The sequence below is a fragment of the Dryobates pubescens genome, chromosome 30, assembly GCF_014839835.1.
Source record: "Dryobates pubescens isolate bDryPub1 chromosome 30, bDryPub1.pri, whole genome shotgun sequence".
Lineage (NCBI taxonomy): Eukaryota > Metazoa > Chordata > Aves > Piciformes > Picidae > Dryobates > Dryobates pubescens.
In genome coordinates this window covers 9,453,186-9,471,155 of record NC_071641.1, presented here as the reverse complement: position 1 = coordinate 9,471,155, position 17,970 = coordinate 9,453,186, and the positions used below count along the sequence as shown (strand labels likewise).

Here is a 17,970-nt window from a genome sequence, read left to right as displayed (position 1 = left end):
GCTGTGCAACCTACCTGCAGGTCCAGCAGCAGCTGTGCAACCTACCTGCAGGTCCAGCAGTAGCTGTGCAACCAACCTGCAGGTCCAGCAGCAGCTGTGCAACCAACCTGCAGGTCCAGCAGTAGCTGTGCAACCAACCTGCAGGCCCAGCAGCAGCTGTGCAACCAACCTGCAGGTCCAGAAGCAGCTGTGCAACCTACCTGCAGGTCCAGCAGCAGCTGTGCAACCTACCTGCAGGTCCAGCAGTAGCTGTGCAACCAACCTGCAGGCCCAGCAGTAGCTGTGCAACCAACCTGCAGGTCCAAGAGCAGCTGTGCAACCTACCTGCAGGCCCAGCAGCAGCTGTGCAACCAACCTGCAGGTCCAGCAGTAGCTGTGCAACCTACCTGCAGGTCCAGCAGTAGCTGTGCAACCAACCTGCAGGCCCAGCAGCAGCTGTGCAACCAACCTGCAGGTCCAGCAGCAGCTGTGCAACCTACCTGCAGGTCCAGCAGCAGCTGTGCAACCAACCTGCAGGTCCAGCAGCAGCTGTGCAACCAACCTGCAGGCCCAGCAGCAGCAGCTGTGCAACCAACCTGCAGGTCCAGCAGTAGCTGTGCAACCTACCTGCAGGTCCAGCAGCAGCTGTGCAACCAACCTGCAGGTCCAGAAGCAGCTGTGCAACCTACCTGCAGGTCCAGCAGCAGCTGTGCAACCTACCTGCAGGTCCAGCAGTAGCTGTGCAACCAACCTGCAGGCCCAGCAGTAGCTGTGCAACCTACCTGCAGGTCCAGCAGCAGCTGTGCAACCTACCTGCAGGTCCAAGAGCAGCAGTGCAACCAACCTGCAGGTCCAGCAGCAGCTGTGCAACCAACCTGCAGGTCCAGGGATCTGAGCAATGTCTCTCAAGAGCTGAGGGCTGGGGGTCAGGCAGGAAGGGCCAGGGCCAGGCTCTGCTCACTGTGCCCTGCCATAGGCCAAGGGGCAAGGGATGGAAAGTGCAGGCCAGGAGGTTGCAGCTCAGCATGAGGAGGAACTTCTTGCCTGGGAGGCTCCCAGAGGCCTGGAGCAGGCTGCCCAGAGAGGTTGTGGAGTCTCCTTCTGTGGAGCCTTTGCAGCCCTGTCTGGATGTGTTCCTGTGTGCCCTGTGCTGGGTTCTCTGCTCCTGCTCTGGCAGGGGCTGGGACTGGAAGCTCTCCAGAGCTCCCTTCCAAGCCCTAACATCCTGTGTGATCCTCTGTGATCCTGTGTTTGGTGGCTAGGGGTTGTCTAAGATGTGCCCTGCACTGCAGCTTTACCAAGGTTTTAGGGCAGCTAAACCCTAGAGATAGGGATAGGGAGCTGTGCAAGCCCAAAGATCAAGCAACTGGCCTGGAAATTTGCTGGAGACCTTGTCCCAAGGGCTTCTAGAGGAGTTGGGACATGGGAGAGTTTCCAAGTGGGATGTATCAGAGTCTACTCACCTCCAAAGGAGGATGTATAGAATCATGGAATCAGTCACAGAGCTGGCAGGGCTGGAAGGGACCCCAAGGCTCAGCCAGTGCCAACCCCCTGCCATGGGCAGGGACACCTCACACTGCAGCAGGCTGCTCACAGCCACCTCCAGCCTGGCTGCAAACACCTCCAGGCAGGAGGCTTCCACCACCTCCCTGGGCAACCTGGGCCAGGCTCTCACCACCCTCCTGGCCAACAACTTCTTCCTCACAGCCAATCTCAAGCTCCCCACTTCTACTTTGGCTCCATCCCCCCCAGTCCTGTCCCTCCCTCACCCCCTCCAAAGTCCCTCCCCAGCTTGCTTGCAGCCCCCTGCAGCTCCTGGCAGGCCACCAGAAGCTCTCCTGGGAGCCTTCTCCTCTCCAGCCTGCACAAGCCCAACTCTCTCAGGCTGTCTGCAGAGCAGAGCAGCTCCAGCCCTCTGCTCCTCCTCCTGGCCCTTCTCTGGACCCCTTCCAGCCCCTCCAGAGCCTTCCTGTGCTGGGGGCTCCAGCACTGGCCCCAGAGCTCCAGCTGTGGTCTCAGCAGAGTGGAACAGGGCCGGGGTGGGGGACCAGGGGATGTGCTCCAAGCACTGCTAACACCTCTTAGGTCAGAAAAGGGAAGCCTGAGGGGGATAAACCTCCAAGAGAAGCTGGGTTGTAGGTTTGAGATCTCCTTGAATAAAATCCTTCCTGCTCTCCCAAGCTGATCCAGCAGCTGCTGCTGCTGCTGCTGCTGAGCAAGGAGGGGAAGCACAGCTCTCCCAGAGGGGAAAGGTTAAAGCACAGAAGCAAATTCTGCCATTGCCCTCATTTCCCTGGGAAGGAAAGCAGGACACCAGGGACAGCTAATGAGGTGAAAGAACAGAGCTGGCAGCGCTGCTGCTCTTGCTGAAGGCCAGGTGAGCTCTTGGGAGATCTGGAAGGACAATGTCAAACTCTTTTGTCTTGGTGTCAGATCTCCCCTCCTAGTTCATGGGTTCAAGCTCCCTCTGGAAAGGTGCAAAGTGATCCCCTGGGGCTACTCCAACTAAGAGCATAAAGAGTAATAGAGGGGGTTGGAGCAGCTCTGCTTGAGGACAGGCTGAGGGAGCTGGGGGTGTTCAGGCTGGAGAAGAGAAGGCTCCAGGGGGACCTTAGAGCAGCCTGCTGGTACCTGAAGGGGCTACAAGAAGGCTGCAGAGAGACTGTTCCCAAGGGCCAGCAGGGACAGGCCCAGGGGCAATGGCTTCAAAGCAGAGCAGAGCAGATTGAGATTGGATGTGAGGAACAAGTTGTGCCCCAGGAGGCTGCTGGAACACTGCAGCAGGCTGCCCAGGGAGGTGGTTGAGGCTCCATGCCTGGAGCTATTCCAGGGGAGGCTGGCCAGGGCTCTGGGCAACCTGATCCAGTGGAGGATGTCCCTGCTGGGTGCAGGGGGCTGGCCTGGCTGAGCTCTGGAGCTCCCTTCCAAGCCAGACCCCTCTGAGAGTCTATGGCTCCCAAGGCAGGAGAATCCCTCACAGCCCTGTTGCTCCATGTCCCCCCAGCTTATTTCTCTGTGTTGCTGTCTCTCTCTGTGTATCACCCCTGAGGCATCCCCACTGGGAGCAGGTGAGGAGCACCATGGGAATAAGGTCAGAACAAAAGTGATTCTTGTACCCTTGACTGAGAATAAATATTGGCCAAAGAGGTGGTGGGGCAAAAGAACCCTGACCCCTCGAGTTTCTGCTTGAATCTCACAGAATCACAGAGTGCAGTGGGCTGGGAGGGGCCTCTGGAAATCCAACCCCCTGCCAGAGCAGGGGCACCCAGGGCAGGGCACACAGAACACATCCAGGGGGGGCTGGGAAGGCTCCAGACAAGGAGACTCCACAGCCTCTCTGGGCAGCCTGCTCCAGGGCTCTGCCACCCTCCAAGTCAAGAAGTTCCTCCTCATGTTCAGAGGGAGCTTCCTATCTTCCAGTTTATGCCCAGCACCTCTTGTGCTGTCCCTGGGCACCACTGAGCAGAGCCTGGCCCCAGCCTCCTGACAGCCACCCCTGAGAGATCTGCAGGCACTGAGCAGATCCCCCTCAGCCTCCTCCTCTCCAGGCTACCCAGCCCCAGGGCTCAGCCTCCTCCTCTCCAGGCTTCCCAGCCCCAGGGCTCAGCCTCCTCCTCTCCAGGCTACCCAACCCCAGGGCTCAGCCTCCTCCTCTCCAGGCTACCCAGCCCCAGGGCTCAGCCTCCTCCTCTCCAGGCTACCCAGCCCCAGGGCTCAGCCTCCTCCTCTCCAGCCTACCCAGCCCCAGGGCTCAGCCTCCTCCTCTCCAGGCTACCCAGCCCCAGGGCTCAGCCTCCTCCTCTCCAGGCTACCCAGCCCCAGGGCTCAGCCTCCTCCTCTCCAGGCTACCCAGCCCCAGGGCTCAGCCTCTCCTCAGCTGAGAGCTGTTCCAGTGCCCTCAGCAGCTCTGGGGCCCTGTGCTGGACTCTCTCCAGCAGTTCTTTGTCCTTCTTGAGCTGGGGAGCACAGAACTGGCCCCAGTGCCCCAGGTGAGGCCTCCCCAGGGCAGAGCAGAGGGGCAGCAGAACCTGCCTGGACCTGCTGGCCACACTCCTCTCGATGCAGCCCAGGCTGCCCTTGGCCTTCTTGGCTGTGAGGGCACCTTGCTGGCTCAGGGTCTCCTTGCTGCCCCCCAGCACTCCCAGGTCCTTCAGCTGAGGGCTGCGGAGGTTGTGCTGCCTGTGGCTGCGCAGCGCCAGCCCAGGGCAGGCTGTGAGCGCCCTCTGCCGGCAGCTGCTGGCCCTGCCCGGGCGCCCTCCCATCCATCCCCAGGGAGCTGCTTTGTGCCGGCCCTTGCGGCTGACCCTCTGGGCAGGGAATGACCAAGGCCAGGCCTTTTGGTTTCCAAAGTTTTAATGCCGTTTCCAAAGTCCAGGTTCCAGTCCCCTCCCCTTGCCTCACAGAACTCTCCCCCACCCCCACCCCCCACCCTCCTCCTTCCCTGCTAACTCAGCAATCAAGATGCCATTGCCCAACCCCCCACCCCTTCGCTCTCCTCAGCCCTCCACCGTCGTCCTCCGGGAAGGGGGCAGTGTGATTGCTCCTGAAGCTTTCACACTGTTCAGACTCTGTCCAAAGGCTCCGTGCTGGGGCTGCCAAGAGAAGTGCTCCACGCAGGTGCTGTGGGGTTGCTAATACTGCTGCTTGCCCTTTGCTTTGACATCTTGCTGCTGAACTTCATATAAATAGCTGAGAAACAAACAAACAAACAAACAACACACAGGCCACAAACCAACCAACCCACACACTAAAAAGCAGACTGAAGTCCTTGAGCAGGGGAAAAGGGAGGAACTCCTCCTGCCAAGGGGAGCCTGGCAGGGGTGTGTTGCTCCCTGGAAGTCAAACAAGGCTTAAAAAGAGACCAACAAAGCCATGGTACCCATAACACTCTCGGCTGTTTCGCCCTCTGTGAGCAGATTTGCTGTCCCCTGTGAAGCCAAGGGGCCACAGAGGGCTTCTAATACCTCTTATCAATAGAAAGGGTCTAACAGGCCCACCAAGTGTACAGCTTATGTGTGGGGTTTTGTTCCATGCCACCTGAAATGGAGTCAGCTGAGAAGCGAGGAGAGGAAACACTCAGGCTCTGGCAGTCAGCACCTTGGCACACATCATCGTGATGCCAGCAGCTCTGTTGATGCACAGGAAGCTCTCTGCTGGAAATAGCTTTGTCTAGGCTGGAGGGAAGCTTGGTTGGAATCAATGGGCAGCATGGAACCTTAGAGTCAGAGAATCAGAGAACCACAGGGTCAGAGAATCAGAGAACCACAGGGTCAGAGAATCAGAGAACCACAGAGTCAGAGAATCAGAGAACCACAGAGTCAGAGAACCACAGAGTCAGAGAATCAGAGAACCAAAGAATCAGAGAATCAGAGACTCTCAGAATGCTCTGGGCTGGAAGGGAGCTCCAGAGCTCAGCCAGCCCTACCCCCTGCACTCAGCAGGGACATCCTCCACTGGCTCAGGTTGCCCAGAGCCCTGGCCAGCCTCCCCTGGAACATCTCCAGGCATGGAGCCTCATCCACCTCCCTGGGCAGCCTGCTGCAGTGTTCCAGCAGCCTCCTGGGGCACAACTTGTTCCTCACATCCAATCTCAATCTGCTCTGCTCTCATCTCAAGCCATTGTCCCTCCCCCTACCACTGCAGGCCTCTAGCTCCATCAACCCAGTTGTAAATTCTCTTCCTTGAAATACTGTTGTCCCTGCATCCTAGACTGAGAAGATTGCAGTTTTCTTGGGGTGCATTAGTGTGCAGCATACAGGAGGAGGATGTCTGCTGTAGCTGCCCAACACTGAGTTTCTGCTCTGCTTGAGGATGTCCCTGCTGTCTGCAGGGTGGTTGGACTGGATGAGCTTTGGAGGTCCCTTCCAACCTGGGTGACTCTATGGTTCTCCCTCCTCCTGCCTCAATCCCATGAGCACAAATGAGCCAATAAAGCCCTCCTGCTGCAAGCCAAAGGATGCTCTCAGCACCCCCAAAGCTGGCCAGCACATCACCAACCCTGGTCCTCTCCAAAACAAGAGGTGCCTTTGCTGTTGGACCCTCTTCCATGTGAATCCTTTCCCTCCAAACTACTTCCAGCAGGGGTGACAGCAGCTAGCAGCCTTGCTGTGAGGTGTAGAGCAGTGCTGGTAGCCAGGCAGGCCTCCTTCCAGCCCAGCAAACAACAAAAAACCTCCTTCTAGGTAATTTTCTTCCCAGAGAGGTTATGTGCCCCAGAGAGGCCTGTTCTTACTGGGCCATGGCTGGGAGTTCTTGTGCCCTAATTAAGTAGAGAGTTGGTCCTGGTGAAGAGCACTTTTCTTGTCCTCAACCTTAATAGCTCTCAAGGTTCTCCTCCTGCCTCTCACTGAATGTGCCCTTTGCTGGGAGGTGGTATGAATATTCTGGGGTCCTTGCTCCTAGGCAGGCCTGGGAAGTGGCAAAGCAGGAGGGAAAACTCTGCTAGATGCTTGCTGAAGTCAAGAGGGTGCCTGTGAGGCCAGGCAGAGATCTTCATGGCCCCTTTTGTCCTTGGCATTGCCAGAATGGATTTAAAACAGGCTTGAAATGCCTGAGCTCCCCCCTGGCAGTGCTGGTGGCTCAGGATGCTCCACGGCACCAGGAGGCAACTGGAGACCTCCCCATGGCCAAAGGGCAGCTTTGCATTTGCCTGCTGCTCTGCCTGGCTTCAGAACTCTGGGGGTGGACCAAGGAGGAGTCCTGCTGCATGGAGGGGCTTGCTGGAGACACCTCATCCTTCCCCAGCCCCAGGGCACAGTGGCCACAGGGCCAACTCTGCTGAGCACAGCTCGCTGCCTCTAGCCACACACACCTTGGTGCCAATGCATGGATAGAGCAGCTCCACAGAACCAGAGAAGTATTCTGCTTGGAAGAGACCTTGGGGGTCATCAAGTTCAACCATTAAACTGCCAAATCACCACCAAGCCATGGCTCTCAGCACCACAGCTACACAGCTTTTACCTCCCTCCCTCCCCGCCCTGGGCACCTGATTCAGCACTTGACGACCCATGGGGGGGAAGAAATTGTTCCTCATGTCCCAATCTTAACCTCCCCTGGCACAGCCTGAGCCATTTCCACTTTTCACTTGAGAGAAGAGCCCAACCCCCACCTCACTCCAGCCTCCTTTGGTGGAGTTGTAGAGAAGGTCTTTGCTCAGCCTCCTCTTCTCCACACTCAACACCCCCAGCTCCCTCAGCTGCTCCTCCCCAGCCCTCTGCTCCAGACCCTTCCCCAGCTCTCTTGCCCTTCTCTGGCCCTGCTCCAGCCCTCAAGCTCCTTCTGGCAGGGAGGGCCCAGAGCTGAAGGCAGCACTCAAGCTGTGGCCTCCCCAGTGCCCAGCCCAGGGCACAAGCCCTGCCCTGCCCCTGCTGCCCACACCATTGCTGCTGCAGGCCAGGCTGCTGCTGCCCTTCTTGCCCACAATACAGACATAATCCATACTGGGGCCATCTCTCTCTATCTCTGCACATACACACACACACACACTTGAGAGCCACTCATGTTCAGGGCTGAGTTTTTGCTCTCCAGTGCACAGAAGCCTCCTGATTTGGATTGATTTTCTTTTGTGCTTTCTTAATTCCTTCTTCCCCTCCTCCTCCCCCTCCCCCCAGCCCTTTGAACTATCCTGTTAGGAAACTAAAGACCTAGAAGAAGAAAAGTCCCAACTACCATCTAACTTTAGGAGAGAGATCAGTGTTCAATCACGAGGGTGTCAGAATCAGCAGGGCTGGGGTCACTGCGCGCTCCCTGCCCCGGGGCTCAGTAGGCTCCGTAGGCATCGCTGCGAGCGGCCACGGCGAAGGCTGGGTAGGCTTCATAGGCTGCATAGGTGGCCAAGTCCTGTCCCATGGTCACTGCCTGCTTCAGCTGAGTGGCTGTGACAGTGGCAGCTGCGTTGGCAAGGGTGTAACCTGCAAGGGAAAGGAAGGGACAAACAGCACAGGTCAAGGGAAGAGGTCTCCCAAGCTCGGCGCCCCCAGCGCAGGGTTTCGCTAGGGGCCCCGCAGGAAGCAGCCTGCTGGTCACTGAGAACCGTGGAAGCAGAGAATGAGTTGGCTTGGGAAAGGCCTCCAAGCTCCTCCAGGCCAGCACCAACCCAGCCCCACCATGGCCACCCAGCCATGGCCCCAGCTGCCATGGCCACAGCTTGCTGCAACACCTCCAGGCGTGGGGACTCCACCACCTCCCTGGGCAGCCTCTGCCAGGCCCTGACCACTCTGGCACCAAACAAATTGTTCCTCAGCTCCAACCTAAGCCTCCCCTGGCACAATTTCAGTCCACTGCCTCTCCTCCTGTCACCTGAGACTGGGGAGCAGAGCCCAACCCCCAGCTGGCTGCAGCCTCCTCTCAGCAGCTGCAGAGAGCAAGGAGGTCTCCCTCAGCCTCCTCTGCTCCACACTCCACACCCCCAGCTCCCTCAGCTGCTCCTCCCCAGCCCTCTGCTCCAGACCCTTCCCCAGCTCTCTTGCCCTTCTCTGGCCCTGCTCCAGCCCTCAAGCTCCTTCTGGCAGGGAAGGCTCAGAGCTGAAGCCAGCACTCAAGGTCCTTCTGGCAGGGAAGGCCCAGAGCTGAACCCACCTCTCAAGGTGCAGTCTCACCCATGCCACACCACAAAGATAACTTAATTCAGGTGTAGAGGTCAGGGCTGGCATTTCCCAACCAAGTTAAAAGAGGCAGAACTCTGTGACACTGCTGCATTTTCTCACCTGTTATTTTGTGAACACACAGCTTGAAGAACCACCCTCCCCTGCTCCCCTTAATGTTTTCCCCCTCAGGCTTTGATTTTCTGAGCTAAGATGTGTCAGCAGTGTGTCTGTGCACATCCTCTATTTCTCCCCCTCTGCTCCACTCTGCTGAGACCACAGCTGGAGCTCTGGGGCCAGGTCTGGAGCCCCCAGCACAGGAAGGCTCTGGAGGGGCTGGAAGGTGTCCAGAGAAGGGCCAGGAGGAGGAGCAGAGGGCTGGAGCTGCTCTGCTCTGCAGACAGCCTGAGAGAGTTGGGCTTGTGCAGGCTGGAGAGGAGAAGGCTCCCAGGAGAGCTTCTGGTGGCCTGCCAGGAGCTGCAGGGGGCTGCAAGCAAGCTGGGGAGGGACTTGGGAGGGGGTGAGGGAGGGATAGGACTGGGGGGCATGGAGCAAAAGGAGAAGTGGGGAGCTTGAGATTGGCTGTGAGGAAGAAGTTGTTCCCCAGGAGGGTGGTGAGAGCCTGGCCCAGGTTGCCCAGGGAGGTGGTGGAAGCCTCCTGCCTGGAGGTGTTTGCAGCCAGGCTGGAGGTGGCTGTGAGCAACCTGCTGCAGTGTGAGGTGTCCCTGCCCATGGCAGGGGGTTGGCACTGCCTGAGCCTTGAGCTCCCTTCCAGCCCTGCCAGCTCTGTGCTTCTATTGCATGGTGTGAGGAGGGGCAACAAAATGAAGTAACTGTAAGGGAGTTTGGGTAGGTTTCCTGAAGAAAACACAGCTCTGCTGCCCTTCCCAGACAAAAGAGAGGGCAGGCAGCAGCAGGGAGAAGCCAAGCTCCCTCTGGGTGTGATGTTGGGGAGCAGATATTTAGCCAATGGGGCATCTGTTTGCTTGTTTATGTTCCCCTCTTCCCTATCAGTTTCTAATGGAAACTGTGGCCTCAGGACTGCAAAACATTCCATGGGAAAATGTTCCCTTTGCTGATTTCAAATGAATCATTGGGAAAACAAACATCACTCAGGGGCTGCTTTGTCTGAAGGCAGAGCACAGCAGCTTCTGCAGCAGGCCACAAGGTTTTGCTGTGAAGGAAGCGAGGAGCAGGAGACAGCCCCCAGCGGGGCAGAGCAGCCTGAGTGCCCACTGGCTCTGCTGGAGCAGCCTCTGCTGCCAAGCTGCCATCCTCCAGGGGCCTGGAGTCTCTGCTTGAGCAGCTGGGCAGTGGGATCAGCTCCAGGTCAGTCAGAGCTGAGGGCCTGGGTGGGGAGGGAGACACTGGGAGCGTGTAGCCCTGCTGAAGGCTGACTGTGAGTGTCTGGAGGCTGCCAAAGCCTGCCTGGATGTGTTCCTGTGTGATCTACTCTAGGTGATCCTGTTCTGTCAGGGGAGTTGGACTCAAGGAGCTTCAGAGGTCCCATCCAAGCCCTACCATTGTGTGATTCTGCTGGGGCAGCTGAAACTGTCTTCTGTGCATCAGCAAAGGGAGGTGCAACATTTCACCTGGGGGCTGAGAATAAAGGGAACCTCAGCAGGGTGGGGCTGGAAGGGAGCTCTGGGCATCCCCCAGCCCCTGCTCCAGCAGGGCACCCCCAGCAGCTTGCCCAGCAGCACAGTGCCCAGGGGGGGTTGGAAGCTCTCCACCCCAGGAGACTCCACAACCTCTCTGGGCAGCCTGCTCCAGGCCTCCAGCAGCCTCACCCCAAACAACTTTCTCCTCCTGCTCACATCCAACCTCCTGCCTGCCACTCTCTGCCCCTTGGCCTGGCCCTGGGCCCCACTCAGCAGAGCCTGGCCCCAGCCTCTTGCCCCCCACAGCTCCTTTAGCTCTTGCTGAGCATTGCTCAGCTCCCCTCTGGGGCTGCAGGTTCTCAGCCCCAGGGCTCTCAGCCTTTGCTGCTCCCAGAGCTGCTCCAGCCCCCAGTCTGTCATTTAAAGACTATCTGCCACTATCAGGAGAGACATCAGCTGGGGCTGAGCTGGGCTTCAGCAAGCCCTGGTCAAGAAACAGTCTGCCTTGCAGACCAAAACTTTAATGTATGTCAATCTGCTGAGTTTCCAGGGCACATAAATCAGGTTGGATGAAAGAAAAGAAAGAGAGATTCTAATTAAGCAGTAAGTGGAGGCTGGATTCAACACAGGGCCCATGTGGTTTCCAGGCTGGAGCAGCCTGCTCAAGCCCAGACAAATTGATTTTCCTGTGGCTTTGCTAGACTCCTGTGGCAGGAAGCTGGAGAGATTTTTTTGGGGGCTTTCTTTGTGTTGTTGTTTTTTTGGGGGGGGGGTTTGTTTGTTTGTTTTAAATCCATCCTTGAGCCACTCCAAACAAGTCAGGAGCAGTGACTAATGCATTCCTGGTGTGCAGCCTGGGCATCTGCTGCTCCCACTGCAGCCTGCTGCAGGGCACAGCCCAGCTCCTGCCTCCCAGCTGGGAGCAGAGCCTCACTTTAAGTGTCCCAGCAGCACCACAGTCCCCCAGCAGCACCACAGTGCCCCAGCAGCACCACAGTCCCCCAGCACCACAGTGCCCCAGCAGCACCACAGTGCCCCAGCACCACAGTGCCCCAGCAGCACCACAGTGCCCCAGCACCACAGTGCCCCAGCAGCACCACAGTTCCCCAGCAGCACAGTCCCCCAGCAGCACCACAGTGCCCCAGCAGCATCACAGTCCCTCAGCACCACAGTCCCCCAGCAGCACCACAGTGCCCCAGCAGCACCACAGTCCCCCAGCAGCACCACAGTGTCCCAGCAGCACCAGTGTCCCAGCAGCACCACAGTGTCCCAGCAGCACCACAGTGCCCCAGCAGCACCACAGTGCCCCAGCACTGCAGTCCCCCAGCAGCACCACAGTGCCCCAGCAGCACCAGTGTCCCAGCACCACAGTGTCCCAGCAGCACCACAGTGCCCCAGCAGCACCACAGTGCCCCAGCAGCACCACAGTGCCCCAGCAGCACCAGTGTCCCAGCACCACAGTGTCCCAGCACCACAGTGCCCCAGCAGCACCACAGTGTCCCAGCAGCACCACAGTGTCCCAGCAGCACCACAGTGCCCCAGCAGCACTACAGTGTCCCAGCAGCACCACAGTCCCCCAGCACCACAGTGTCCCAGCACCACAGTGCCCCAGCAGCACCACAGTGTCCCAGCAGCACCAGTGTCCCAGCACCACAGTGTCCCAGCAGCACCACAGTCCCCCAGCACCACAGTGCCCCAGCAGCACCACAGTGTCCCAGCAGCACCACAGTCCCCCAGCAGCACCAGTGTCCCAGCACCACAGTGTCCCAGCAGCACCACAGTCCCCCAGCAGCACCACAGTGCCCCAGCACCACAGTGTCCCAGCAGCACCACAGTGCCCCAGCAGCACCACAGTCCCCCAGCACCACAGTGCCCCAGCAGCACCACAGTGCCCCAGCAGCACCAGTGTCCCAGCACCACAGTGTCCCAGCACCACAGTGTCCCAGCAGCACCACAGTGCCCCAGCAGCACCACAGTCCCCCAGCAGCACCACAGTGTCCCAGCACCACAGTGTCCCAGCAGCACCACAGTGCCCCAGCAGCACCAGTGTCCCAGCACCACAGTGCCCCAGCAGCACCACAGTGCCCCAGCACCACAGTCCCCCAGCAGCACCACAGTGTCCCAGCACCACAGTGTCCCAGCAGCACCACAGTGCCCCAGCAGCACCACAGTGTCCCAGCACCACAGTGTCCCAGCAGCACCACAGTGCCCCAGCAGCACCACAGTCCCCCAGCACCACAGTGCCCCAGCAGCACCACAGTGTCCCAGCACCACAGTGTCCCAGCAGCACCACAGTGCCCCAGCAGCACCACAGTGTCCCAGCACCACAGTGTCCCAGCAGCACCACAGTGCCCCAGCAGCACCACAGTCCCCCAGCACCACAGTGCCCCAGCAGCACCACAGTGTCCCAGCAGCACCACAGTGCCCCAGCAGCACCACAGTCCCCCAGCACCACAGTCCCCCAGCAGCACCACAGTGCCCCAGCAGCACCACAGTGCCCCAGCAGCACCACAGTCCCCCAGCAGCACCACAGTGCCCCAGCAGCACCACAGTCCCCCAGCACCGCAGTCCCCCAGCACCACAGTCCCCCAGCATCACAGTGTCCCAGCAGCACCACAGTGTCCCAGCAGCACCACAGTGCCCCAGCAGCACCAGTGTCCCAGCACCACAGTGCCCCAGCACCACAGTGCCCCAGCAGCACCACAGTGCCCCAGCAGCACCAGTATCCCAGCACCACAGTGCCCCAGCAGCACCACAGTGTCCCAGCAGCACCAGTATCCCAGCACCACAGTCCCCCAGCAGCACCACAGTGTCCCAGCACCGCAGTGCCCCAGCAGCACCAGTGTCCCAGCACCACAGTGCCCCAGCACCACAGTCCCCCAGCAGCACCACAGTCCCCTAGCACCACAGTGCCCTTGTGGTGAAGGCACATTATGCCCAGATATCGAATCTTGTGCCAGCATGTGGACAAGGTGCCCCTCCTTCAGGAGGAAGACAAAAGCCAAGGCTTTGGCCAGGCCAGCAGGCCCCCAGCGCAGGCAGTGCTGGTGCAAACCCCAAGGATGGCACAAGGCTTTCTGTAGGCTGCAGCCAGTTGTTCATGAGCGTGCCCATTGGTCACACCCAGCCTCGAGGAATCTATGAGCATCACCCCAGGTGGGAAACAAGTTGCCCTCTCTTTCACTTTGTGCTTGCTGGAGAGAGCAACTCTCGAGCCATTGAGCTGACTGTTGTTAGCTTCTGCCATACCTGCACCGTACTGAAAGCCTCTGCACCGTGAGAAGCAGTTGGAGGATCATCCACAGAGGGAGGACCTTCGCTGAGCCCCAGGGGCCCAGTGCTGTCACAGCCGGTCGTACCGACCGGGAGAGCCCACCGTGCCCCCGGAGGACTGGACCAACCCCCGAGGGTAAGACCTGCCCAGCTGCTGGGGAGAAGGGACTCGATCGAGACCGAGTCCACATCTGCCTAGCCCTGCCGTAGCGGGAGTGGAGCTGCCAGCTGTGCTGCTCTGAGCCCTGTGAACCTACACACAGAGAGTGACTGCCCATTGGAATGGGCTGCCCGGGGAGGTGGGGGAGTCGCCATCCCTGGAGGTGTTCAGGAGGAGACTTGATGGGGAGCAGTGTGATGCCCTGGAAATCCATGAGGAATTAGGTCGGGACCTGCTGAGCCACTTGGACACTCACAAGTCCATGGGACCAGTGGGAGCAGGGAGGTCATTGTGCCCCTGGACTCTGCATTGGTTAGGCCACACCTTGAGTCCTGTGTCCAGCTCTGGGCCCCTCAGTTTAAGAAGGACATTGAGAGACTTGAAGGTGTCCAGAGAAGGGCAACAAGGCTGGGGAGAGGCCTTGAGCACAGCTCTGTGAGGAGAGGCTGAGGGAGCTGGGGTTGCTTAGCCTGGAGAAGAGGAGGCTCAGGGAAGACCTCATTGCCCTCTACAACTACCTGAGGGGGGGTTGTAGCCAGGTGGGGGTTGGTCTCTTCTCCCAGGCCCCCAGCACCAGAACAAGAGGACACACTCTCAAGCTGTGCCAGGGGAGGTTTAGACTCGAGGTGAGGAGAAAGTTCATCACTGAGCATGTCATTCATCACTGGAATGTGCTGCCCAGGGAGGTGGTGGAGTCCCCGTCCCTGGAGGTGTTCAAGAGGGGATTGGATGTGGCACTTGGTGCCATGGTCTAGTTGTGAGGTCTGTGGAGACAGGTTGGACTTGATGATCCTTGGGGTCTCTTCCAACCTTAGTGATACTGTGGTAGTGTGCTTGGTGCCGTGGGTTAGTTGATTAGGTGGGTTGGATTGGTCGATGGGTTGGAAGCGATCATCTGGAAGGTCTCTTCCAACCTGGTCTATTCTGTGTAATTCTGTGTAATGCTGTGTAACCTCAGGGAAGACCAAAGCACTGCCCGTGCCGGTACTGCGCCGAAGCCGGCGCCGCTCCGAGCGCCCCGCTGTGCCCTTAAGCTCAGGAAGGGAGAATCGCCGCTCGAGGCAGCCGCTTTCTCTCCCCGAGGCCGTTTGAGTCAGCCCCGAGGATCGCCGTAGCCGGCCCGGCCCCATAGCTTTGCCTGCTGTCCTTGTCCGCCCTCCGAGCCCGCCTGCCGGCCGCCGTCACCCCGCACTGCCCTGCCAGCCGACTCCGAGGGCCGACCCCACAGGCTGACCCCACGGGCTGACCCCACAGGCTGACCCCACGGGCCCACCCCGACCAGCACCGATCCCTGTTGTCTGGAGGGAATCGACCCAGTCCTGAAGGGAACCTGCTTCTGAGCTAAGCCCAGGTTCCATCATTCCCTCTGCACTGCTGCGGAGAGAGGCCTTGAGCACAGCCCTGGGAGGAGAGGCTGAGGGAGCTGGGGTTGCTTAGCCTGCAGAAGAGGAGGATCAGGGGTGACCTCATTGCCCTCTACAACTACCTGAAAGGTGGTTGTAGCCAGGTGGGGGTTGGTCTCTTCTCCCAGGCAAGCAGCACCAGAACAAGGGGACACAGTCTCAAGCTGTGCCAGGGGAGGTTTAGGCTGGAGGTGAGGAGAAAGTTCTTCCCTGAGCGAGTTGTTCATCATTGGGATGTGCTGCCCAGGGAGGTGGTGGAGTCCCCATCCCTGGAGGTGTTCAAGGGGAGATTGGATGTGGCACTTGGTGCCATGGTCTAGTTGTGAGGTCTGTTGGGACAGGTTGGACTGGATGATCCTTGGGGTCTCTTCCAGCCTTGGTTACACTGTGAGCCTGAGAGGAGACAGCCACCCAACGCCGCCGTCCAACTCGACCAGGACCCAGCCCAGCCACAGTCGCCTGCCGGACCTCCACCTTGCTACTCCCAACAGCTGCAGAGTGTCTGCCGCATGCTTCCCATCCCCCAGCGCTCAGTTCAAAGCATCCGCGGCCAGCAGGGTAAGCGCCGGCGCATGGAGCGATTGCTGCATAGAGCCGGGAGCCGCCCGCGTCCCGCCGAGTCGCCGTCTAGTGGCCAAGCGGCGGAACTGCACCCTTCGTTATATGAATCCAGAAATGGTCTACAGATAGTCACAGTCTCACAGGCTCACAGCATCACCAAGGTTGGAAGAGACCTCAAAGATCATCGAGTCCAACCTGGCACCACAGACCTCATGGCTAGACCATGGCACCAAGTGCCACATCCAATCCCCTCCTGAACACCTCCAGGGATGGGGACTCCACCACCTCCCTGGGCAGCACATCCCAATGGCTAAGAACTCTCTCTGGGAAGAACTTTCGCCTCACCTCAAGTCTAAACCTCCCCTGGCACAGCTTGAGATTGTGTCCTCTTGTTCTGGTGCTGGTTGCCTGGGAGAACAGACCAACCCCCACCTGGCTACAGCCACCTTTCAGGTAGTTGTAGAGGGCAATGAGGTCTCCCCTGAGCCTCCTCTTCTCCAGGCTAAGCAACCCCAGCTCCCTCAGCCTCTCCTCAAAGGGCTGTGCTCAAGGCCTCTCCCCAGCCTTGTTGCCCTTCTCTGGACAACTTCAAGTCTCTCGATGTCCTTCCTAAACTGAGGGGCCCAGAACTGGACACAGGACTCAAGGTGTGGCCTAACCAGTGCTGAGTCCAAGGGCACAATGACCTCCCTGCTCCTGCTGGCCACACTGTTCCTGATGCAGGCCAGGATGCCCTTGGCCTTCTTGGCCGCCTGGGCACACTGCTGGCTCATGTTTAGGCAGCTGTCAATCAGCACCCCCAGGTCCCTCTCTGTTTGGCAGCTCTCAGCCACTCTGACCCCAGCCTGTAGCTCTGCCTGGGGTTGCTGTGGCCAAAGTGCAGCCCCTGGCACTGGGACTTGTTGAATGCCATCCTGTTGGCCTCTGCCCATCTGTCCAGTGGGTCGAGGTCCCTCTGCAGAGCCCTTCTGGCCTCTAACTGACCAACATCTGCTCCCAGCTTGGGGTCAGCTGCAAACTTGCTGATGGCTGACTCAATGCCCTCATCCAGATCATCAGTGAAGCTGTTAAAGAGGCTGGGGCCCAGCACTGATCCCTGGGGCACACCACTGGTGCCTGGTTCAATTAAGTGCTAATCATACTGCTGAGCCACTTCTGGAATGTGTTTCACGAGCGTGCACTGGAACAGCTCTGGCAGTTGGTGATTCATAAGTTGGTTATCAATAATTTGATAATAAAAATAATGTTTTCACAATTCATATTTCATATTCATAAAGTTAATCACCTCCTCACAGCAGCCCCAGCACCACAGTGTCACAGTGCAGCAGAGGTGGGAAGGGACCTCCAGAGAGCATCCAGTCCACCCCCGCCTGCCAGAGCAGGGCACCCAGGGCAGGTCACACAGGAACACAAGCAGGTGGGGTTGGAAAGTCTCCACCCCAGGAGACTCCACAACCTCTCTGGGCAGCCTGCTCCAGGCCTCCAGCACCCTCACACCAAACAACTTTCTCCTCCTCCTGTTGAGCTGAAAGCTTCTCTGTTCCAGTTTGCATCCATTGCTCCTTGGCTCATGGCTGTGCCCCACCCAAAAGAGCTTGGCCCCCTCCCCTTGCCCCCCAGCCCTCAGCTCTTGACAGACACTGATCAGATCCCTCTCAGCCTTCTCCTCTCCACACTCAGCAGCCCCAGGGCTCTCAGCCTCTCTCCACAGGGCAGCTGCTCAAGTCCCCAGATCCTCCTCCTGGCTCTCCCTTGGGCTCTCCCCAGCAGGTCTCTGTCTCTCTGGAGCTGGGGAGCCCAGCACTGGACACAGGATTGCAGCTGTGGTCTGAGCAGGGCAGAGCAGAGGGGGAGCAGAACCTCCCCAGCCCTGCTGGCCACACTTTGCTTGCTGCCCCCCAGGACCCCCTTGGCTCTCTTGGCCCCCAGGGCTCATTGCTGTCCCATGCAGCCCTTGCTGCCCCCCAGCACTCCAAGGTCTTGCTCCATGGAGCTGCTCTGCAGCAGGGCAGCTCCTAACCTGTCCTGGTGCCTGCTGTTATCCCTCCCCAGATGTAGGACCATGGCCTCCAGGCTTGTGTCATATCATTGGTGGATGAAGGCACAAAAGATGGGTCAAAAGGAGCTGGGTGTGCTCAGGGAGGATGAATGAATCATGATGAACTAGCTGGGCATCACTGCAGTGAGGAAGGCCTACTGGTAGCAGCAGCTAGGCTGCAGCCAGCAGGTCCAGGCAGGGCATTCCCCCCAGGTTTGGCACTGGGGATGCCAGTTCTGGATCCTGCAGACTGGCTGGGGCTCCCAGCTGAAGGAGGCAGCCACAGACTGGAAGGAATGGAGAGGAGCTGAATAAGCAGGATGAGGCCCTGAGTGCTGGGGAGATCCCCATCCTTGGACACAGCCCAGGAAGC

The 17,970-nt window shown here is 59.1% G+C and overlaps 1 protein-coding gene across 1 annotated transcript in view; it reads right to left on the bottom strand.

The window, feature by feature from the left end:
- Window positions 1-7,722: 7,722 nt before the first annotated feature.
- The window catches only part of A1CF (APOBEC1 complementation factor), a 54,642-nt gene continuing 44,394 nt past the window's right edge, over window positions 7,723-17,970 (bottom strand). Inside the window, exon 12 of the mRNA XM_009903828.2 lies at window positions 7,723-7,889. Within this exon, the coding sequence (XP_009902130.1) occupies window positions 7,738-7,889 (152 nt within the window). The 3' untranslated portion in view covers window positions 7,723-7,737. The remainder of the gene's footprint in view (window positions 7,890-17,970) is intronic.